General features: G+C 47.2%; 1 protein-coding gene across 1 annotated transcript; it reads right to left on the bottom strand.

The window, feature by feature from the left end:
* Window positions 1-1,580: 1,580 nt before the first annotated feature.
* Window positions 1,581-22,695, bottom strand: COTL1 (coactosin like F-actin binding protein 1). The gene is made up of 4 exons (XM_040570959.1): window positions 22,436-22,695; window positions 22,032-22,114; window positions 12,538-12,695; window positions 1,581-2,924 (listed from the first exon to the last, which is right to left on the bottom strand). The coding sequence occupies exons 1-4, from the start codon at window positions 22,510-22,512 to the stop codon at window positions 2,814-2,816; spliced, it is 429 nt and encodes a 142-aa protein (XP_040426893.1). The 5' UTR covers window positions 22,513-22,695; the 3' UTR covers window positions 1,581-2,813.
* Between the last annotated feature and the right edge of the window lie 612 nt (window positions 22,696-23,307).

Raw genomic sequence — 23,307 nt, 5'->3', positions numbered from 1 at the left:
GTGATGGAGGAACAGGACTGTATAGACAAGAACTCTGCGTTTGGACTTTTAGAACTGACCTCCAGTGAGGATGGAGACAGACCAGCAGCAAATGCTTTTATACATCTCACCTTGTCCCCATGAAGTTCTTCAGAGCATTTGCAAGATGGTATGGTTGGGTAGCTTACCTGAGAAGATGAAATTGAGGCTGAAAACAAAGCAAAACAAAAAATCACTAATTCTCGGTTATCGGTATCATTCATTAGGCTTGTTTCTTCCATAAGGATTTGTCCTCATGTCCTATTGCGAATGAGTAATTCCTTATCTTCCTCATATTTCTCCTATGAATCTAATGTTGTTTATGCAATCGCTGTGCTAGCAACTGCAAGCTTCATATTCCTGTGATCAAAATGGGACCGCAATATGGGAAATGGGATGGCAGTACCTCACAGAGGCAATTCAAAGACAGAATATGGGATTTGTATGGTCTGTGAACTGGACATGGGGTGGTTATCTTGTACGAGTACTTTGAACACCCACTTCAAACCAGTGCAGAAGTGGAGGGCTCCCCTCCCAGCCCATCCAGCCACCAAGGGTGAGTTAGGCCTGGACATGGGCCGCAGCCGGCCCCGACAGCAGCTGTCACAGGGGTATGGGACAGACAGGCCTGAAGAAGTCAACTGGTGAAGATAAATCTCTAGAAAATATTTAGAGAGTCTTCAGAAAAAATACACTGTAGGAGGTTTATGCTGTCTGAGGAAAGCAAAGCAGCCGAAGAAGCCAGGGTGAGGCTTTTGCTTTCTCTGTCCCCAGAGCCAGCTCACTGAAGGCAGCACAAGAGCCCCGTTTTGTCTTGCTGAGATGCCTCTGAGCGTCTGAGAGAGCTGTTTTGCCTCTGTGCTGAGCTCTTTCTTGAGCATTTCATCAAACCCCACACCACAGCTGTCGCTGACAAATTTGTGACGCTGCCACCAGGCTTTGAGACCAGACCAAGGCCGGTGTCTCAGTCGCACCCCACAAGCTGTCACATGAAAGTTGATTGTGGTCACTGAACTGATAAGGCAAAGCCTCAGAGCATCTCGGGCTCTTTGCAAAGCTCTTCCCCTTTAGTTATGCCTGTCCTTACTGTCAGCCCTGTTAGAATAACCATTATTTCACTTTTTCAGGGCAAATTTTAACAAGGTTAGGCCCAAATTTGACATGCCCCATGTAAGCCTGTGCAGACTTCCAAACTTCACTTCAGAAGTGTTGTTCTTGCTCCCAAATCTGTTCCTGACCTCTCTACATTTATTTTATGTGGGTGTGAAATTCTCTTTGACCTAATTACAATTCCCACTTCGCATTCTGGTGCTGGAAATTTAGAGGTAGAGATGCTGAACAAAAAGTGTGTCGGATGCACCGTGGTCACCTCTGCCTGTCAGAGCAGAGACGAGCAGACAAGGGCTGCAGGCAGCAAGATCATTTTACATTTAAGCCAGTGTTTAATTCTCCTAATAGCACCAAGATTGCAAGAGCTCAGAGCCTTACACCAAGGATTAACAGACCTCCTAAATATAGCCTTGTTGTTGCAGGGAAGGTAAAAGAACAACAGAGTCTCTGAGAACTGTTCTTGAAAAACATTTATTTCTGTAATGGGTTTATAGCGCTGACTTCCAAGCCTCAGTACAACACAGTTTTCCCCCTATGCTTAGTTCAGGGGACAATTACCTTTGATGGAATAAAAGAAGCCCCCCAAACAAACAGTTTGGTACCGAACAAACTGTGCCCAGGTTCTCTCTGAGCCTCTGCTGTTGAATTTTCATCCCGACTGGGACAGAGCTGCCCTGCTCCGTCCCTCGGTCACAGCTGCAGGGTGGTTCACTACCTGAAGGCCCCAAATAACGAAGATGTTGTGTTTTAACTGCAAAAATGGGGGTCATGGGCAGAGAAGGCTGCTAGGATTCAGCTGCTGCTATTCTTGCAGACATTTAAAAAGGAAATCTATGCGTTTCAGTTTCACCTCCTGAGCCCCAGCATTAGGAAAGTCAAATACAAACCCAGAGACCGACGTACACAAAATAGTGAACAAATGTCCAGACATTTCTAAGCCCCCCAGTTTACTGTGCCATGACACCTCCAAAAAAACAACAAAACCCTCACATTCAGATCATGTTGGATCTTATTTTAAAGAGGGAGGGGTAGAGATGCAGCACATAGCATAGCAACTGTCAAGCAATGTTTAAGGCAAATTTATTCCCATTTATTAAGAGATGATTTTTGTTTGTTCACTTTGTGTTTTAAGCTGCTAGGTAACATCTGAGCTGGACATTTAAGCTTAGACAATTTAATCAAAGTTGGAGTGCACTCAATTCAAGTTGATCTGAGCCTAGATCAGCAAAAAATATTCTTCTCCAAAATATCAGTGAGAACAAATTAAAACAAAAAGAAAATAATGGATGTTCACAACTTCCCCAAAACTTTCTCCCCTCAGAGACCAGGCTGAGCCCAACTAAACACACACACATGCATGCAGACAAAGAAGGACACAATGGCAAGCTGCTACAAACACAGTGCTGAATATGGACCAAAGCAGAGTGAAACCTAAATTCCACAGATGCGAGAACATGGACAGAGTTATGAGTAAAAAAAATGGGGGGAAAATCAGAACCCCAGAGAGGGATGTTTCATGAGATGGAATGGAAAACAGAAGTCCGCTGTATGCAAAGAAAGGGAGTTCTTAGGTGCACACACAGAAAGCTGGGGATTTCAGTTGCCTCATCTCTCAGTTGTGTTAGTTTGTTGTGCCTTCCCTCTCCCTTCGAGATCCAGGTGATGGTGCCAGGAGGTTCCTGCATTTACTCAGTCTGTGCATCATAATTTGCCCCCCCTGCTTTCTTCAGCTCGTTCTTGATGTAATCCTCATCCAGCTCTTTGTGGTCACTGATCACAAATTCTTTGGCAAAGTTCTGCAAGAGATAAAGAAAAAGACTGTTTAAAAAGAGGATAGTTGTCCAAGTACTCGTATAAAGAGGACTTATCCTGGAGAAATTTCATGTCTACTACTACAGTCACCATCTGCAAGGCCTAATCCTGCCCTATGCAACAGCAATTCCTAGTGATAAATGCCCAGGCTGGGCTATGTCAAGTTTCCTAAGTAGTATGGAAATTAAAAAGCTCAAAACTGTGGACCTTCTAGCAGCCACAGACCTTCAGTACGGTTGTGGGCAAGTCACTGATCCTGTTGGTGTCCCTGTCCTTCTTAGCAGCCCTTCTAAAAAAAGCCAGTGCTACAGTACACTACAGTAGTGTGCCCCACAGGCTGGTGGGAGGATGCTTTGATTAAAGACAGAGCAAGATGCAGACAGTACCGGGAGCAAATACATCTACTTCAGCAGATTTACTGACCCTTCCTTTGAACTATCTAATTCACATCATGGCCAAAACCGCGATGCTGCACTAGACAGGCTCTGCTAATGGGCTTCGGAACGCTCTGTGGTCTAATGATCCAAAGTGACCTTTAAGGACACATTTATCAGTACACTTGTGTACTGCAGGGCCGCTATCTAGCTCTTTGAAGGCTCTTTGCAACTGATGTGAGCTGGGCAAGCCCTAGGCAGCATGCTGTAATGTGAGGTTGGGGACAGAGAAAACCTTTCTTGGAACAGACCGCTGTGAATGGGACCGCGCGGAGCCTTTAGGGCACTTGTCACCACGGTGTCACTGCGGTCAAGGGTTCGTTCCTTCACATCCCTCCCGCCTCACAGCAAGGGTGCCATGCATGCGTGTGCACAGTCATTTAAGCAAACGTGCACGTTTGCTTCTTGCTTTAGCATTTTCCTTCACTTCCTAACCACAACTGAAAACATTTCATGCGTCTTTCCCTTCCCCCCGCACACAGCACGAAAAACGTGAGCACCCATCGCACTCTGCATGGCCAGGGACGAACAACTGATGACAAAACGAAGGGAAATCCCTGCTGCCCTGCTGCAGCATCTCAGGGAAGCAGCAGCACCGGGATCCCCGGGCAGGGAGAGCCCCGAAGGGTGGCGCAGGTTGCCTGGCAGAAGGAGGCGATGCGCTGGGAGATGCCATCGTCTTGTCCAGGTCTCCCCAGCGCTGGAACAGCCCCAGCGCAAACGCGGAGTAGGGATTTCTAATTGGTTTCAGACTCCGAGCCATGGGAGAGCTCTTTATTTGGCAGCGTCTCAAGGGTCTCGGTTTGGGATCACAGTTGGGTAAAGGAGGGGGTGGGGAAGGATTCAGCTTGAAAGAGCCTCAGCACCTCTTTCATGCGGTGGAAGAAATGGAAGGGGGAGCAAAACAGCTCCCTCCCCCCCGCCAGTCTCCCAGGCTTCAGCTGATCCTGTTTCACACTGCAGGAAATCCTCACTACTGAAGAGTTGCTCCGGGGGAGGAAGAAAAAAAAAAAAAGCTTATAGCAGCCAGGAGGAGCCTTGTCTGTTCTGCTTTCATCTGTGTTCGGCTTTGCTGGTGTGAGGGCAGACAGACGTTACAGGCACTCCTCCATGTCATAGCAGAGCTCCGGGAAGATGGGAAAGAAATTATTTCCTCAGAAAAAAAAAAAAATATATATATATATAGGAAATATAGGCAAACCCCGAAAACATCAAATTTGGTCACAAGTCTGGAGCGTGTGTCCTATTTCCAGCTCTCCTGTGTGAGATCTTTGCAAAGCTCAGCTCTTGCTGAGGCTGAACCAATGACTGCCACCTATGTGATGCTCACCGAGGTATGGTGCCCCAGGATTTTTGAGCAGAGCCTTTTCAATTTCTTCTCTGTGTACTAACAAGTTTAAGAAAACTTTCACAGCACAGGAAACACAGATTATTTGGAGCTATGTGGCTTCAGTGCTAGTCTCTGACTTGGGTCAGTGACAATTGGGTCAGGCCCATAAATCACTTCTGAGAGGGATTCCATGAAAAATGTGTGTATTTTGTAAATGCAGGGAGGGTTTCCTTCAATGCCCAGTCTGCAGAATCAAGCTGCTTCTGAAATTAAAACCGCAAGTCCACTCACATATTAATAGAGGGGAACTAAATTACATGTGCCACAAAGTAATTACAATTACTCAAATGTCTTCTCAACTAGACAGCTATCCAGATGATTCCTGGGTGATGATCTGGGGGCAGCAGCCACTATTTCATGTCGATAGCCCCGAGACACCTTGCAAAGTCTGAACAATTTCCCCCTCGCAGTTGACCAGATGGGTTATGTTCCCAGCCACTCGTAAATATCCTCTTAGCTGACCGGGCCACCCCTCGGGCCAGATTTGTACCCTCGGCGAGCAATCTGGGTCACTGCCATAAATAACTCCGGTTTATTCCTTTCTGTTGGCAGGTGCCGTTGGGGGCTTCTTTGGTTCTTTGCACTGGTTCTCACCCACCACGATGTCTCATCAAGCCTGGCCCCAAGGACAGAAGGTGCTTCGGGTGAGTTTGCTGCCTGGCACTCCTGATTGCAGTGTCCTGCTTGACCTTTCCTCAGCCATAGCTCCTTCATTGCTCTGAACTGTCCAAGCTCTCTGGGGCTGAGCTTTGTGAAGACTTCTCCAGGGCACAAATCATAAGATGAAGGGAGGCATATAAGTGTTTTAGAGACCGCTGAAAGCATCTGCTGCCTCCTGTGCCATCAGAGCAGCAAGGCAGGAGAGACTGTGGCTCTCAGATCAGGGGATCAAACACTTGTGATCAACAGCAGCACTTTGCAGTCAAGGACCATCTTATCCAGAGTTCACTCTTTTTTTTTTTTGTCCCTGATGAAACTGCCAGAATATAAAACTACTCACAGCTGATTGAATTGGGTCTGATGTTAGCTAAAGCAGGCAATGGTCCTTATTCGGCATGACTGTCATCTGCAATTATAAATAACTGATCATAGTGAGCCGGCTCCTGCAAAGCACCAGGCAAGATCGGCGCTTCGAGTGGCTAGCAGCAATGCCAACAGGCATCCGACTTCAGTCGGATTTCTGCTCTACCACCGGATTTTCCTTATGCCCTTAAGAGCCTCTTTCTTTTTGGGGTGGGGAAAGTCCCCGGTTCCTCTTCTCTCACACACAGCATTATCTAGTGCCTTTCAAGTGAACTGCAGAACTCTTACAGCTGCCTAAGGCATGGTGCATAACTGATGCTTGAGCCCTTACTTTGCTGACAAGCATCTTCATTTTACCTCCTCCACTTCCTTTTCTATTCTCCTCCCCCAACCCCCAAGCTTTTTACAACCACTGCAAGCCCTGCAAGTGAATTCTGCCCTTTGTATTCATAGCAGAGCCACCAGCAGCCTACAGATAACAAAAACAATGATGCCATTTATCACTCCCATTTATCACACAACAGTAACCAGAGTCTTTGCTTTGCCTCTTCAATCATTGAATGCGAAGTAAAAAGTAAGGTTTACACATGGCTCTTCAATACACCTATCTAGCACACGCTTCACCCTGTGCCTGAGTAGCAGAGGGTCACAATTTTGTAATCCTGTCCTCTGTGTCAGCCCCCATCTGACACTATGGAGACAAAGGGCTCCAACCACGCAGGCCAGGTCACAAAAACAGAGCCCGCATCTCTCCCTGGGAGGCATGAAATTTGTGCAGCCTTTCTCTTCCAGACAACTTTATGGAGGAAAAGAAAAGGGTGGAGTAGATTTTCTGCCTATTCCAGGCTCTGAATGTCTAGCATATGGGGCCATAAAATTTCCCTGAGCTGGCCAAGGGAAAATCTGCCTGGTGCAGATACTGTACCAAGAAGATCTACAGAGGCCCTTATAAATCCCAGCATGTGCAGGCCTGAAGCCAGAAGGAAAATCCTTATATCGTCTACGGACACATGTGGTTTTAGCAGTAGGGGTGGGGCCAGGCAGTCGAGCAGCTTCTTGCTGTTTTTATTTATACTAGGCCTTGCAGGGGCCTCCACTGATGTTCAAAATCCTCAGATCCATTGTGCTTAAGGTCCCCACTCCCATCCACTGAATACAAGATGACATCTCCCATTTTTCTTTTCCAGCATGGTGTGAATCGTAGAGCTGGGGTCATGGGGAAGAAAGGACACGTGCTCTGGCTGCAGCAAAGGTATGTTCTAGCAGGGCTTCCCTGAGTGCAAGGAGAGCTATAAAGTGACAAGTGCCTGCAGCAATACAGCATCACTGCCCTCTACTCCACTCTGGCTGCACCTAAGCTGCAATCAGCTGTCAGAGTCTAAGTAAAACTCCTCTCTTCCACTTTACTCCCTGACAATTTTTACACGCACCAGTTCCAGCCACTGGGAGAAGCCAGCCCTAACCTCTGGCAAACACATCTCACAGGAATGGGAGCTGCATTTCAGCTGTTCTGCAAATTCTTCCTATCTTGCTCCATCCCACTGGGAAAGTCACAGGGCTGTGTTTCAGATGTGGGGTGATGGGAGGCTGCTTATCCTGGCCGAAAGAAATTACTTATAAAGTTACCGCCTTCGCTCGACTAGGAATAGGAGTTCTTAAATCAATATCCATTCGGTATGGTCATTACAGTAAACCAGAATAGGAAAAACTGTCAAAAAGTACAACTGTGTTTGCCTTCCCAGCAGAATCTCACTCATTGTCCTGAGAAAGGCTGTCTTGAAACCAGTAACACATGAGTTTGATTTTCTGACTGCCTCTGACAAAGCTATGAAACCACTTTCTGTTTGGGTCACTGTACTAACATGAGTAACTCAGTGTACATACACAGAGTTATATATGGTGTATCTGCCCCAAGACCAGGGACAGTAATCCCATAAATTGGTCCTTATGAAGGAGCAGCATCAGTGCAGCGTGGAATCCAAGGGGAAAGAGAAAGACCAACAAAAAGATCTGACAACAAGCTCCAAAGCACGAACTCAGTAAACTCGTTGACATCACTAAAGTCAGGCAAATTCCTCACGAAAAATAATAATGAATAAAATGCCACAAATACTTGCCTACAGTAACAGAGCTGTTTTACCCTGAATAAGATTTGGCAAATAACAGAGCGCATGATTCTGTGGGGGCAGGAGTGCTGAAGAAAACAGAGAAGAGCCAAAATTCATGGAAAATAAGACAAATGGGCAAAGGTTGGTCAATTCCTTTGCTGAGACAGCTCTGCAGGGGAATTCAGTCCATCAAGAACTGAATTCCCCTGAATTCCTCTACACAGCCTAATGAAGGGTTAAAGTCTCCTGGTAGGAAATGCTGTCATGAAGGGAAATGAGTTCTCAGAGGGGAAGCAACACTCAGAGGGAAACAAAGTCCTGCTTCCAGTTCTTCAGCATTTACATCAACGACAGACCCTGGTAGCACTGATTGCCTCTCCCAGTCCCAAACCACGGTGCCTGGGTTTGTCCTTCCTCAAAGAAAAGCACCGTAACCTCGTCCCCCTGCCTCTCCTCAAAGCGAATGGGGCTGCTTGCTGTCAGGCCTCTGCTGTACTTAAACCCCACAGCTGCCAGGTTGGACCTTGCAGGAATTTTTATGGCTGAATTGAACCTCATGCCACCGGCTGTTGATAACCACACTGAGCAGCTTACAACAGCCTCGGTTTCTGGGCTCGGGCTGACTTATCTGTGTCTCCTGGGTCTCTGGGATAAAGGAGGTCAAAACAACAGCCCTCAGAGCTGAGAGAGTCTCCTGGATAGATTTGTACTAATGCTGAATGAGCCACAGCTTGTGCGTACAAAGAAGGCAAAAGGCAGAGCCATGTTTACTGCCAGGGGCATAAAAGAGGAGTTTAAGACCAGCTTTGGATGATCTCTTTTACAGCCAGGTGAAAAATATGCCCAAAACCTTTCTCTTCAGCTGGTGTCTACTGGCAGCTGCATAGGGCCTTGGCATGACAGCGAGTGGCTCAGGGTGATCAAACTGCAGCTGTGCAGAGGGCACAAGGGCTGTGGGGTCGGCTGCACGTGTGGTTTACTGCATGCATCCACCAGTTCACCCCCGTGCGCAAGACAGGACCTGCTACTGCCAATGGCAAAACTGATGAAGCCTTTTAGTTTAAGTCATCCTTGACTTACTGTTTCATAAAATAGGTTCCTTAGCTGTAAGTGTAGACCATTTTAGATCTAGGTTTAGACTGTACCCCAGCAATGACCTCCCAAACATCTTAAACCATGGTCTGCAAAGCATGGGATGTTGTATGCTTCTGCCCCCAGCCCTAGGCCTGTACTTGGCCTAGGCAGAAACTCAGTGGAGAAAAGGTACTGCATTCCCTTACTCCTTGGTTACACTTACACAGGAAAGCCTCCACACATCATTACCTAGCTATACCCTTAGGAAGTTATAAATACGTGTTCTCCATCCTGCCCTTACTTTCAACCTGCTCTCAGCTGAACTACTTGGGCCAAGTCTCAGGCTTGACCCAAGACTTCCAGCTGAGGTGAAGGGGAAAGGATGGAAAATAAAAAGCTGTGAAAAATGTTACTGGAGGTTCCTTAAATGCAAAATGCATATTTTTTTTTCTGCAATCCAAAATAAATGCAGTAAATGAATAACCCACTTTCCAACAACATTAAAGAGGTAATAAGGATAGTCCCAAATAAGCAAGAAGACCTGATTCTCAAGTAGTACAGATCAGGGGAACTGTACCAGATGAGATGTGTCCCTATAATTTTACAGTTATTGCAGCTAAAAATCAATTGTCCTTTCTTCCTGAGAGATTTGCTGTCCCCCTCCTCCGATGACTAGCTGCATTGCTTCCCAGCCACCTCCCCATAGATTTCCCAGCATCCCCCTTCCAAGGGACAAATACAAAAGCAAGGGCAACCCAATCCTTCTCCTTGCTTTATAACATTCCATCCTTTCGTTCAAAAGCCCATAATCTACTCTTCAACAGTTAATACCCCTTATGTTTTCCTTACAGCAGGTGCTTCTGGGGGACCTTTAATAATCACCACGTGTGAACACTTTATTGTACAGATACAACATGGTGGGTTTTGCTTGCTAGGCAGTATTCAGGCTGAATATTCTTTCACTTTGAGTGTCTCGGTCGAAGAACAATGTTTGTTGGCATTTGTTCAGGTTTCAGCAGAGCTCAACCGTAGCTCATCAATGCGTCTACAACGTATCAGAGAATACAAAGCAGATCTCCTCTCACAGGGGAGCTTTGGTCTTGTATAAGGAGCCGCAGTTGGATTTTGCAAATATTACAAGATAGCGAGCATCCTTCAAGTTTCACGGAAGGCATCTCAGTCTGAAGAGCTGTTGTTCTGTAATCCCAACCAGTCTCTTCTATAGATCACGAAAATCAAAGCTGTTACCTGCTGTATAAAAAAGTCTCCTTGTGCCACACTTCCTTTGAAGGACAGCCATGTTGCACAGAGTAAGTGCACCTACGGGTCATGCACAAAACTGAAACTGCAGAGAACCAAATTGTATGCAAAATCTAGTTTCTCTTCAAGGTTTAAAAACAAACACAAATCTCACTTTAGGGTACTGCTTATTCCAAAAGATGAACAAGCACTGAGACAAATTTGTAGTTTACCATTAGAGAAAACAAACTGTTTTTCTTTGTATAACCCACATCTCAAATAATCCCTGTAAAAATCAGGAACAAGGGTGACTGGAAATATACTTTGGAAGATGAAGGTCAAGAGAACTAGTAAGAGAGAAATAGCTCTGGGATAAATTCCCTCAACTAAACTGCAATTGGTCTTTCCTGTCTTCCTTTATTTTGACTACCTGCAAGGTCACATGCATTAGAAAAAAGACAATAGTACTACTTTTATCCCACTCCACTTCAAGGGTTCAGCTGCATGGATGGATAGCTATCTCAGTCACTATGTACTAGGATTATGTCATACATCCTTTTTCCCCTTTACATTGGTTTTAAAACAGCCAGCCACTAACTTAATTTGCATGAAAAGACTGCCAAAGAAATACAAGTTACTATCTAGGCTCTCTTTGTCCACAGCATCTTGGCAATAGTATGTTTGTCCTGCTACATGTCTCCACAGTGATAAAAAATGAATTAAAAATGTCTTCAAAGTAGAACTGGCTCTACAGGCTGATCTGTGGAGTTTCTGCATGGCTATCCAACAATATCCAAACAGGACATGCTGTATTCTTTCATGGTCTTGTAAGATGCTCACAAAGACATCTGTATAAACAGCTTTAATTTCTCTATAACAAAGAAACTTTCCAATGGAGGGGAGATTACTGTTGACCTTACATTCAGAAACACTTTGGAATGGGTCATAGACATGGTTGCTGAATAAAAGTGTAAAACCACGTTGTATTGTTTTTATATTTTAGTTTAGATTAATTGGAATATGAAAGCTTTTAAGTAACAGCCAGGAATGGTTAGTGTTCCGCTGGATTATTAACTTGCACAGGCTACTAATCAAATATGAAACAAGTGGAATTGCAAATAATATGTAGCAGACCTAAGAGACAGATCTTAGAACAGCAGTTGGGAACGCTATTCAGCTCCACAGGAATAAACTGTCTAAACATATTTTAAAAAATCTTGGTCTTAGTGACTCTTATGTGAGTCATTCATTAGTACCCTATAATTTCATCCCCAGTTGCAATAACACAGTTTCATCTGCCTCACATGAACAGAGACTTGCTTTCCTGTCTCTCAGGTATCATCATCGAAGTCTCTGTTCAGAATGGCCCCCTCAGCATAGTTGTCATTTTGAAAGACTTTGTTATATTCTTTATGCTTTTTACCTAAAATATCTTCTGTATCATACAAACTACCGGGGGGGGCTTCATTCTCATCCTCCATATTGTCCTATTGGAAGATTCCCAGCGCAGCAAGAAAGACCTTGTTTTAAAAACATCTCCAGAGTAAACATGTTAAACATTAGCATCTTCTCTGTCTGTTCAGCAGTTCTTCGTACCCTTCCACAATTCGTGTCTCTCGCGGCAGTTGTTTGTTTTCCCTTGCTTTGACCGAGCTTGGAGCCTGACAGAGCGAGCTCAGCTCAGCGAGCCCTGGGAGGCCTCAGCAGAGTTAAATGATATGCTCGGGACAGACAAATTTGGGTGAAACTCTTCCAAGGTGTGCACTAAGCACATTTCTCTTTTTCGCTGATACGCCCAAGGCCAAACAGAAGAGTATTCAAATCTAGTTAGCTATTAAAAGCTGTTAGTTAATTGGTACTGATAAGGACTTCAGACTCCAGTTGATTTTCTCCATGAATACATTGTGCAGAGACGAAAGGCATCAAGAGAAAAGTTCACACATGGGCGTGGACTCTTCTGTTTAATTTTACTTGCTTAACTTAATAGTGCCTTGTTCCCTACCGCTCAATGTTATATTATTTTCATATCGAGGAAGCAGATTGGAAACATCTTCATGGTGACATGGAGGAGAGTTCATATTCCCTCCTCATGAAATAGTGAAGGCAGCCTTAAGCTCAAAGGTGCTTCTTTATGTCAGAGTGCTCAAAAGGCAGATATTAAGTCTTCCTAGTAAGAAGACAGGCCCTAGAAAACTGTCTTCTTTTTAAAGGATTAACCACTAAGATGAAGGATGATCCAATCCTTCTCCCTCTCTCACCTTCTGCTGATGTTCGTAGAGCTAAAAGCAATGAGAACAACTGGTGTTTAGAAGCAGAAGGAAACGGTTACCTGTACTACTTCTTTGACCAGAGTCTTGTCGGTCCCAGTTTTGGCTCTCTGCAGGCCACTGACATCCTCTCCAATCCAAGTGATGAGGGCAAACTTGACTCGCTTGCTCATGGCATCGCCAGTGGTGAATCGGACAAAGCCAAACAATCGAACGTCATCTGGAGGGACAGAGCAAGAGGAGTGAAGTGATTAACAACAGAAACATCCCTGCCACACCATTCTCTGGGGTAAGACTATTGATCCCAAATTAAAGACCAAGTCAAGGCACTGATACTTCATTACGACAGCATTATTTTAGACTAACAGGGCAATACAGAGGCTCTGCTTAATTGTCCTCTGCTGGCAAGGTACACTTTGCTAGTGTTAGGTCTTCCTGGGGTGCTCTGAGGGACTGGGAGGAAGCTGGTTCTGCCAGCAGGCCCATGCCACACTACTGCACTGCTAGAAAGTCTGGAAATGGCTCAAATACAGTCAACAGGCAGTTTAAGAGCACAGAGCTAACCCCAGTTACACATTCAGCCCAGAATTAACCCAAGTTATGCATTCAGCCAAATCACCGATCTGCATGCAGGTCACTGGTCAAGAAGGGAATAAACTGATTTCCCAGCCTCCCTCTTACCAGATAGCAGGATTAGGATCACATTTTGTAAAATATACCCAGAAACTGGTCGTGGTGCAGATCTGACCCTTTGCCTGACTTCCCTTCAGCAACATTTCTGCCTCACTTGTAGTATGAGCTTACATGAAGGAGAGGAGGAGAGAAGAAGAAGCTAAAGAAAATCTGCAACTGCCCCCCCAGATGTGCTTTTCTACTCCTTCCTAAGCCCTGTAGAGAAAGACCGTGATTTTAAAACTGTTCTGATCTTTGCTTCACAGCTGGTTTCTGCTATATCAGGCCAGACTAGGGTTATTTAGTCTGGCCATACGTGTAAAAACCTTGTAAACTCCTTGTCTCAGAGAGTTTGTTCTTTCACTGCAGGGTGACTCATCACCCGAGGCAGTTGGACGCCTTCATGATCACTGGCACTCGGCAATCGTGTGATACCATCCTCTGAGATCCCCAGCCCCGGTGGCATGCAGGATGCTGGAGCCTTCAACCAGGATTGTGCAAAAACAGCAGAACAGATGGACAGTTGTGCAATCGTGGAATATACCTAATCATAGCCACTTCATCTGTTATAGGTCGCTCAAGACCTTTTTAATGAAATGAGATGACTCAAAATAGAAGAGCAAGCTTGCTGATTGAAAAGAATCATATTAATTCTGGTTACGCTTGTTGTGACCAGTTCAACATGTTTCCTAGTTCCTCGCTGTCTTGACTACTGCTGGGTGAGAACACAGTCTCCAGGTGTAGCAATGTCTGCCAATATCCCCTTCCTTGGGTCCATCCCCTTCCTTCCAGCCCCAGGAGCTCCAGGGAATGAGGAAAAGCAGCTCTAAATTGTGCGTCCCTAGAAAATATGCTGCTAGAAATCAATACGCAAAAAAAAAAAAAAAAAAAGGAAATGTTCTTTAAAAGCTCATAGATCTCTGAGATTCTTAACACTGTGCTTTGCCAAAGAGTCAGTAAAGCCAACTTCCTTTAATGAAAGATGTCAAGGTTTAATGTTTAAAAATAAAACAAACCACCTATGTTCTTCCTATTTTGCTCTCTAGATATTTTTTGCCACTGACAGAGGACTACTGGGGAAAACTGGAAAATGTAAGTAGGGGTCTGTGAGCCTGTGAGAGCGTTCAAAACAAACTGCTCTAAAGATTTCAGATTTGAAACAAAGAGATATTCAAAAGATAAAAATCCACATGGATATTCTGAAGGAGAATAAGAGCCACGTGTATCGACAGTGCAGGCAAACAAAACTTCTTGCTCGTACCCTATTACTGGCAAGTAGAAGAAACCTATGGTGAGGCTCCCGTTCCTGACAGTAAATCCTCTTGCTAAGATTGATTAGAACAACAAATGAACCGACAGCCAGGAAATACCAAGGTGAAGAGAGACAGTAAATCCCCAAACGTTACTATTAACAGTTCTGTGGAAAAAACCTTGCTTTCCCAGATCTGATGCTAAAGGAGGCCACGTTTTGCTAAGAATTGTACTGGGGTTCCTATGGGAACCCAGTGCTAGAAGGCACTTTAAGGTCATCAAGTCCTGGCCCCTACAACGCTGTAAGCATGTCACAGCCCTTCTCGTGGACTGATCACCTTCCACCTCGAGTATGTAGGGTCTTGATCCGTGCTCCTTCTACCAAAGACTATAACGAATTCTGAGGACTGCTTTGGAGGATCGGCCTTTATAGTAAAAATAATGCAAAAATATAATGAATGTGAAGAATTCAAGCTTTTCTACAGTGTTTTCTCAACTCAACACATAAAGGAGGTTGAAAGAATTTATCTGCCAGCATGAACTTTAATTTGAGGTGAGCCCGCAGATTGCTGGAAGCAGCAGGTTTCTCTTCCCAGCAGAACAGTTTGAGTGTTTTCCCGTCCTGCCTGAAAGCAGCCAGATCTACAGCAGCTCTGAGAGCCAAGCCCAGCAATTCCCATGGGCTTTTGCCCATTAGATCACCTACTGCCCGGTGACTGAGCAACTCTTACCTCATCACGTGAAGTCCCACTAAGTTTAATGAGCAACTGAAGGTTAGATACGGGGCTGAGTCACTGTCTTTGGCAGAATCTACCTGGGGAAGATCTACCTGTAGGGGTTTCAGAATGAGTCCGAAGCTTGTTCAGAGCGATAGCGGGATCAAAACGCCAGTTCTTTTACACTACCAGGTTTCCTCTTTCACAGTTAATCAGCTCTGCCCTGCCACATCACCTCGCTGTGCTGCAAGTCCTCAATGCCATCAGTGTCAGCTCTGCGGGAAACCCCAAGGTGCTCCTCCTCCAATTCCTCCTCCCGCCCCCACCCCTTTTCACAAAGAAAACCCACCACTTACCCTGGTTTTGGGAATTTGCTGGGTGTGGGGAGGGAGTCTAACAAATCATAGGGAGACGGCAGATTTCCTCTGCAAGAGGAAATCCTACCTCGCTCTATACAACAACCTTCCTTGTCACTAAGGCATGGATTTCAGGGCAGACAAAAGCAGTTAAAGAATATTATTAATAGATCTGGGAAATAGCAGCTTTATTTGAGACGATCTCACAAGTTACAAACAGCAGAAATTAACCTTAACTCCTACTAATATCACTGTTCCCTTAAGAATTGTACAGCAAGGCAATAGGGCTATACAAACAATGAAAAGTACAATGAATGCCTTAATGAACATCACTTAGTATTTTTCTCCAAACCTCTTCCTTATCAGTAGGCAGAATTTCCCAAATATACTGATTAAGCTGCCCGTGGCTGTCAATAAAGCTTGATGCTGAGCTGCAGAGATTTCCTTGATGGTATTTCTTATTTTTTTCATCCACTCAAACCCTTTGTTTCAGCTGTGCTAAAAAATTCCCCACTGGATTAAAATGCACTGACTCATCAGTAAAAGAAATTAGCTGCAAGAAAGAAACACACCATCAAATTTTCACGGTTCTTTGTCTTCGGGCTCTGAACAACCAAGCCAGAGACGTGCCAAGATAAGGCCACTGCTCTCAGCATCACCTGCCTGCTAAGTCAAGGTTGGATACAGCAAGGTAGCTCATAGCAAGGTCTGCTTTTGTGGTCTCTCCAGCACTGAATTACTGATAGCGTATGACAGCTTTCAGGAAGGATTTATTGCGTTTGTTTCAATTGTATTCATTTTAGATTCATTTGCCAATTTTCCATCTCTTCAGTCACCCTTTCAGCCACGTGGCTAAAAGCACAGACCAAACCATCCCTACCTCTCAGCACACTGTTATTTCTTCTTTCTCTGACCCTGTATGGAAGCCTGTGCATCTCTGATGCAGTACTGCCTTGCACCATGCAGATGTGTTCATTAAGTCATCTAGGACAAACACGTAACGTTTGACCACAGGACCATAACATCACAGGGGCTGTAGCTGGGGCAGCCACCCATCTCCCTGTCTGCTATTTCAGCACAGAACTGACCCGATGAGTTGCTCCCACAAAAATTTATGTGAATACTCCCTGAAACCAACTCCCGTTCATTGCTAGGGACATCCCCAGCCCCAGCTGGCGGCCAGGAGCTGGCTGGCAGACACGCGCCATGCAGGCTGACCCTGCTGAGGCACGATGTGCACAGAGCACAGGGAGGGCAGCAGAGCAGGGACACGCTGCAGACAAAGCCAGTGTCAACTTCCCACAGCCACCACCAGCCCCAGGTCTTCCTTTAAATAGACATTAAGGGAAAGCAGGCAAGGCGAACATTAAGGAGGAAAAACAAACCCAGTAGGAGACTGACTTACAAAGCCCATTTTAGCAACTTAAGATGCTGCCAAATACAGATAAGCACCTATCTCATTATATGGCCTTGCGCATTTTTACAAATCTTTCCTACAACCTAAGGTGCCAATGTAATCTTGGTGATCTGTCTCTCAAGTCTTAGCTCCTAAATTTTATATACAGGCCTGGGTTTACTGGGCAACTGTCACGAGCCCCAGAGACCTTGTGTTTATATTAGAAGCTCATTCTATTTCTGTTTTCTTCCCAATATTTTATGTCAACCAGAAATGATTTTATAGGGTATTTATTTCAGACCAAAGATGTTCAGCTCTTCCTCATGCTGAATGCACTGTGTGTTTTTGGTCTGATCTTTTCAGACGCATGAATATCTATCCTGTTTCACGCTGTCACTGCAGTTATTTATCTGGACTGGGGCCTTCCAAATAGAAGGCTCATTATTTCTTTTGTCAGAGATGCGTTGAGAAATCAACTGTTCACACGTGGCATGGGGAGGAAGCAGTCAAAACAGTCTTCCAACCTCTCTACTACTTCATGACAGCGTGCACGTGAAAATAAATAAATAAATAAATAAAATAAAATGAACTACAGTCAGAGACAATGCAGCGCTCTGCTGCTTTGTAATCTGGAAACTGAACCCAGCTGTCCAGTGCAGTCAGGTATTACTGATACACACGAAAGTTTAGGCGGATGTTTTTGACTGTTGAGTTACTCTGATATCTCAGTCGAATGTACTCTTCTCAGCAACAGCATCGCCAGCCCACTTATGAGACTTAGAAAACAACAACAAAGCCCAAGAGCCTTAACATCCTTCCGTACAATAACCTTCAACTCTTATCTGTGTTCCTGGCTTCAAATCCACCAGCTCAGCTTTTTGCTTAAAAGTGTTCTCATGGCGTGTACCACCAAACACCAAATTAAAGCTCCGTCTGGAGCCAGGCCATCCGCAGAGGCAAGAGCTGTAACTGTGAAGTCAAATGGATCACAAGCCTTGAATTAAGCCCTTGTTTAATGCAGAGGTAATCTGCACTGTTAAGCCCAACCAAAACAGTCCTTAGCCAGAAGACACAGGGGGTGTCTACACTGTGTTTAATGACCCTGACACAGTCAATGTCCTCAACTTATGGTCTCCAGGCTCTCTGGGTCAGACAAAGGCCAGAGCAGTCACGCAGGGCGGTCATTACACGGGGCTGCAAGGGGAAGTGCCATCGGCGGCCTCCTCCTAATCTCCTAACGAGGACTTCACTACGTCAGCGGTTTAAACCAACCTGATGACTTTATTTTGGAAAAGACTGGAGGAGAGGTGTTCACACATCTGGGATGGCCTTTGGAGGGCAGAGAAGACTGCTGCCTGAGGGGAAAGTAGTGCTGCAACCTCCCAGCCCAAGTATCTCAGCCATGTTGAGGCCGGGCACAGCCCTTGGCACGACAGTGACTGATGTGCCAAAGTCCAGGGTTCAGGCTGTGCTTGCAGCACAGGTGTAGTCCCGGGACCCTGAACAGAAGGGCACTGAAAATGCTTCCCTTACCATGTGCAATCGCAGTCCCCAAACAATGGAATAAGGAAGGGATGATAGTTTAATTACGCAGTTCCTTCAACTTCTCTGCCCGTACATAAAGCTGGGCAAAAAGATTAGGAAGAAAAAGCCCCAGGCCCAGGATGTGTGACGTGGTTCTGATGAGCAACACACACCTGGGAACGGAGCAGGATGAGCAATGAAACCTGCACGGGACAGAGCAGGTATGGCCCAGCTCAGGGCACGCACCTCACTGCCTCGGTGGCTGCACATCTCGACCTGTCCTGTGCTCATTGGGCTGCAGCCCACAGAGCCTTGCTGCAGGTCCGTGGAGTTGGCTTCTAACGTGGTCTTTTCGAACTGCTACTTCCACTAAAAGAAGCAATTTCAAGCAATTCCTTACTTCGCCCTTTGTCCTCAACCACTCTTGCTCCCTGAGGAGGTTTACAGAATCGGTAATGGGCTGGGCCACGGTCTGCATGAAAAGGGTTATGTACGGGGGAAATAAAACTGAAAACACACCTCTGCGACCAACAGCCCCCTGCAGCCCTTCCCAGCCTCTGCCACTGCACAAGACGGATATCCACCACAGGCAAATGCCTTCCCAACCGGTACAAAAGCCCTGCTTGGTCTCCGAGCCACATGAATTAGCACACGCTGACACCGCCTGCTCTGTAATTTAATGCCCCGGAGGGATGCAATATGTACAGCACGCCAAAGGTGCTTTTCATAAGAATGTTTATTAGAGAAAGCAGGGGACACAGCTGTTTGCCACTCAGAACAGCACCGAAATGGATGGTGCAGTGAGTGGAGCAGAGCAAGCCCTGACCGAGGGGCTTGGTGCCGCTCTGCACACTGAGGTTTTCCATTCCAGCTCGCGCTCTCGCCTTCAACCACCAAATTATGCTCAGCTTCTACCAGAGGCAGCTGCAGCACGCTGTGGCTTTCAGGGCAGTGTTTTTCACAAAACAGGAATTCGAAACAAGGAAGGAAGTTTATTCTGATGGCGGGGTTCTTTTTTTTTAATCCTTTAATCATATTTTCTGAAGCTGTTCGCATTGATAGCAGCCCTTGTTCCCTCCAGCAAAATGTAGAAGGAGATGAGATAGGACCAGGAGGGAAGAGATGTAGCAATAGGGAGGAATAATATTTAGTAGCTCTTTACATCTCTTCCTACTCTTTTTACTGACTCTGTTTCAGCAGAAATATTCCAAGCAGCTCTACTTCATAGTAGCATTTGGCACCTTTCTTCCAGATGGGAAGCAAAGCTGCAACTGCTGGCATGAGCCTTGGGTTTTGACCATGTCTAGTGGTCCAGGTGAAGGGCAGCTGCACGGATGGAGGCACCAAAACTCGCATCACCTCCTTCCCCAACCGCTGCCCTTAATTCGTGGGTGGGGGAAGATCCTTTCTGGCACTCAGCCGGGAGCCTGGTACCTGAATTTCCCTGCTTCTCCAGGCCTTGAGCAACCTTGAGCAGCCGGGCTCCAGAGGAAGGTTTGAGAATAACCTCTTGCCTCTGGTCTGCCAAGGAGCAGCCCGTGCCAGGTGCATGAGGAAAGAGGGAAAGGAAGAGAACCGAGCAGCTATGAGGGACTTGGCTCCACATCAAAGGCTAATAGACTACTTCTACCCAATGATGCCCTTTATTTAACTCTTCCCTTACCATGCTTATGCCTAAAATATGTGGAATTTCCTTTTTTGCTGTAAAAATGCTTCAGTACTCGGGTCAGCTTGCCCCTCTGTTGATATAAAAAAAAGTTTCTTTAAACTCTGTCTGCTTTAATATCCTATTTTATACGGGTTTGACACATGCAAGCATTGGCAAGAAAACAAAACTGGCCATATTCCAAAGTGCAATATGTGCCTTCAATAGCTGTTAGACGCATCCTACCCAACCCAACCAGTGACTGCTCTCTGCCAAAGTCCTCTGCTCCTTATCCACTTGACAGAAGTATTCCCTCTGCTGCAGAAGGGACAGGAACTGCTCCTGAAGAGGGTACCGCTCCAGACCGAACATTAAAAATCAGTTCAGACAGAATAAGAGATGTGCTCCTTAAAAACAAGGAGAAAAAGTAAACAGGGAAGGTTCCTCTGCAAGCCTCAGATGTCTGGAGAGAGTGGAGATGCTCAGTTACCCCAGCCACAGGAAGAGACAGAGAACATGGCACTGATGCTGAAGCTGCTGACCTCCCAGGAAAACTACTAACCCTTCAGATAACGTGGGCATGAACTTCAGAAGTGCAGAGCCCCAGGTTTCCCTGTATGCTGGGTAACTGCCGTTTGCACACTCAGAAGAGTTGGGTGGGAAGGAGTTTTTGGGATACAGGTATCAGCACTTCTGACGTCACCTCTAGGAGGATTACTTTCGGTTTTGAGGTCCCAAGAACAGCTAGAATCCAGTGGCTGTATTAATCCTGGCAAGACCCCACTGCAAATGTCAGAGCAGAGCAGTCTCAGCCCTTTTGATTTAGTGACTCCTTTCCGAAGACTACAATGTATTTTTTGCCTGTGATATTTATTGACTGCTCAGCCCAGCCCTGCCCTCGTTAAGTTACTGGAAGTCCTCCTCTCCACTCAGTAAAACACAGCTGAACCCTAGGACTGGAAAGACCGACTGGGACAGGCACCAGCATCTCCACGGATGTGGGGATCTGACTGCAGCGCCTCCGGGGCTCGCCACACCTTGAGAAGGGAGAATTGCTCAATACACCGTTCCTTTACAGTGCCGATACATAACCCAAGAATTACAGATTAACCATAATACTTGGCTGTAGAGTAGCTGGATGAGGGAGGCAGGCTTTGTCAGCTATAGAGCAGTATGAGTTACGAATGCTTTATATCTCGTACCACTTTGTGATATCGTTAAACAGCCGCCAAGACGGGGAGAACCACACAACACCCCCAAGAACTTATTCTGAGAGAAATCAAAGTGCGCTTTTGTATAAAACACATCAAAAGTTAAGATCGGATGAAGTTAAATATTTGTCCTCTTATTTTTGTTCTCCCCAGGCTTCGTTGCTGCTGTTAATCACCCACATCCGACAGTTAAACAATCAGCTGCCACGTTTAAGGCGAGGGCCACAACTGGTGCGGTTGTGCAAGGCACGGCGGCGATTGTTCCCGGGCTGTATTGTTCGAGCCAGCCTCTGACTACCCGCTCTCACATTTCGTGTTCTTAAAAAATCTGAGCAACCTTCTGTCCACGGTTACCTGAGCACAAGGAGCAGGGTTTACAGAAAGATTTTATTGCGGAATATTCTGTGCGACTGCGTTTTTATAGCCCCGGAAACGGAGCGTTTTTCTGCTCTTCAGAAGGAGGCTGTGCCCTCAAACTGCAGTGCCGAACAATGGGAGCCTTGCTAAGCCAGCGTCGGGTCCTGTTTATAGCTGGGAAGGAACGGCAAATTGTGGAAAGGGGGGAAAAAAAGCCCAGGGGACCTTAGGGCTAGGGGTGAGACAAAGGACTGCTTGGACTACGGGTTGCTGTCTGTGACGGCAGGAGACCCGGCCGTGCGGGACAGGGCACGGGGCAGCAGCAGCAGCACAAATTGCAGTTCCCCCAAGTTTTCTCCCATCTTTTCCCCTTTGCCCTGGGCAGGGAGAAACGCCACTCACGCCAAAGCCAGTGAGAGGGAGCTTACCTGTGCACTTCCTTTTGAAGGTTTCATAGTCTACCCCTTGGTCTCCGGGGACGATCGTGGAGCCGTTGTATTTGAATGTCACCCTTTGGGAGCGGGGAAAGAGAAGGGGGGAAGGAGATGTTTAAAAGTCAGCCTTTGGGGATGGGGAAAGGAGATATTTAGGAGAAGGGGGGTAGGAGACATTTAGAAGTCAGCCCTTGGAGGGATGGGAAAGGAGAAGAAATGTAAAGGCTGCCTATACTGTATTCCAAGAAAAAAGCCTTTGGAAAGGGGAAGGGGAGGAGGGGGTGGCACGGGGGCAGGGGACGAGGAGCGGGGCAGCAGCGGAGCACCGCTGCCTTTGCGGGAGACCGAGGGGGTGCCCGCGGCTGGGGGGGGGGGAGGAATTGGGGGGGGGCACCTACCAGTTCACCTCGGTGGCATCGTCCCGGACGAGGTTGTACGCCTCCCTGCACGCCTCCTTGTCGATTTTGGTGGCCATGGGGACGTCCTGGAGAAGGGGAGGAGGGGGGGTGGGGGGTGGCGGGCGGGGAGGCGCGGAGCTTGGGGGGGCCTCCGCCGCCGCCTCTTGCTGCTGCAGCCCCGCGCAGCCCCGCACCGCACCGCGCAGCTCCGCACCGCTCCGCACCGCACCGCGCAGCGCCCGGCCCCGCTCCCGGCCCCGGCCCCGGCCCCGGTCCCGGCCCGCTGCTGCTGCCGCCCCCGGCCCGCCCCCGCCCCGCCGCCGCCTGCCAATGGCTCGGCGGCCTCAGCCCGGCCTGCCCCCGGCAGCCCCGCCCGGGCTGCCCGGAGATGGAGGGGGGGGAGAGGGGGAAAAGGGGGGTCTGAGGGGGGCGTGGGAGGGTGGGAGAGGGGTGGGAGGGGGGTTTAGGGGGATGGGGGGGGGTATGAGGGGGTACGGGGGGGTGTGGGAGGTCATGGGGGGGCGTGAGGGGGGCGTGGAGGGGATGTGGGGGTGTGTGTGGGGGTGAGGGGATGTGGGAGGTCGTGGGGGGGGGTACGGGGTTGTGGGGTGGATGTGGAGGGGTATGGGGGGCTGTGAGGGGGTGTGGGAGGTGTGTGTGTGGGGGGGGATGTGAGAGGGTGTGTGGGGTGTAGGGGGGTGTGTGGGGTGAGGGTGGGGGGCTGTGAGGGGGGCTATGGGGGAAACAGGGGGCACGAGGGTGTGTTTTGGGGGGGCTGAGCGCCTGCTTTGGGCTCGCCGCGGTGATGCGCGGTCCGGCCGCCGCTATTTTGGGAGCCCGCCGTGCTTGGCTAGCCCCCGGCGGCGGGAGGA

This window comes from Cygnus olor, chromosome 12 (assembly GCF_009769625.2).
Source record: "Cygnus olor isolate bCygOlo1 chromosome 12, bCygOlo1.pri.v2, whole genome shotgun sequence".
NCBI classification, from domain to species: domain Eukaryota; kingdom Metazoa; phylum Chordata; class Aves; order Anseriformes; family Anatidae; genus Cygnus; species Cygnus olor.
Note: the sequence above shows the minus strand (reverse complement) of the source record. Positions and strands in the feature narration are given on the sequence as shown.

Excerpts from the sequence above, each read along its gene's own strand:
- COTL1 (XM_040570959.1), bottom strand. The coding sequence starts at position 22,512 with ATGGCCACCAAAATCGACAAGGAGGCGTGCAGGGAGGCGTACAACCTC. Across the intron at positions 12,696-22,031 it reads CTTCAAAAGGAAGTGCACAG|ATGACGTTCGATTGTTTGGC; the intron begins GTAAGCTCCCTC and ends CTGTCCCTCCAG. Across the intron at positions 2,925-12,537 it reads TGGTCAAAGAAGTAGTACAG|AACTTTGCCAAAGAATTTGT; the intron begins GTAACCGTTTCC and ends TATCTCTTGCAG.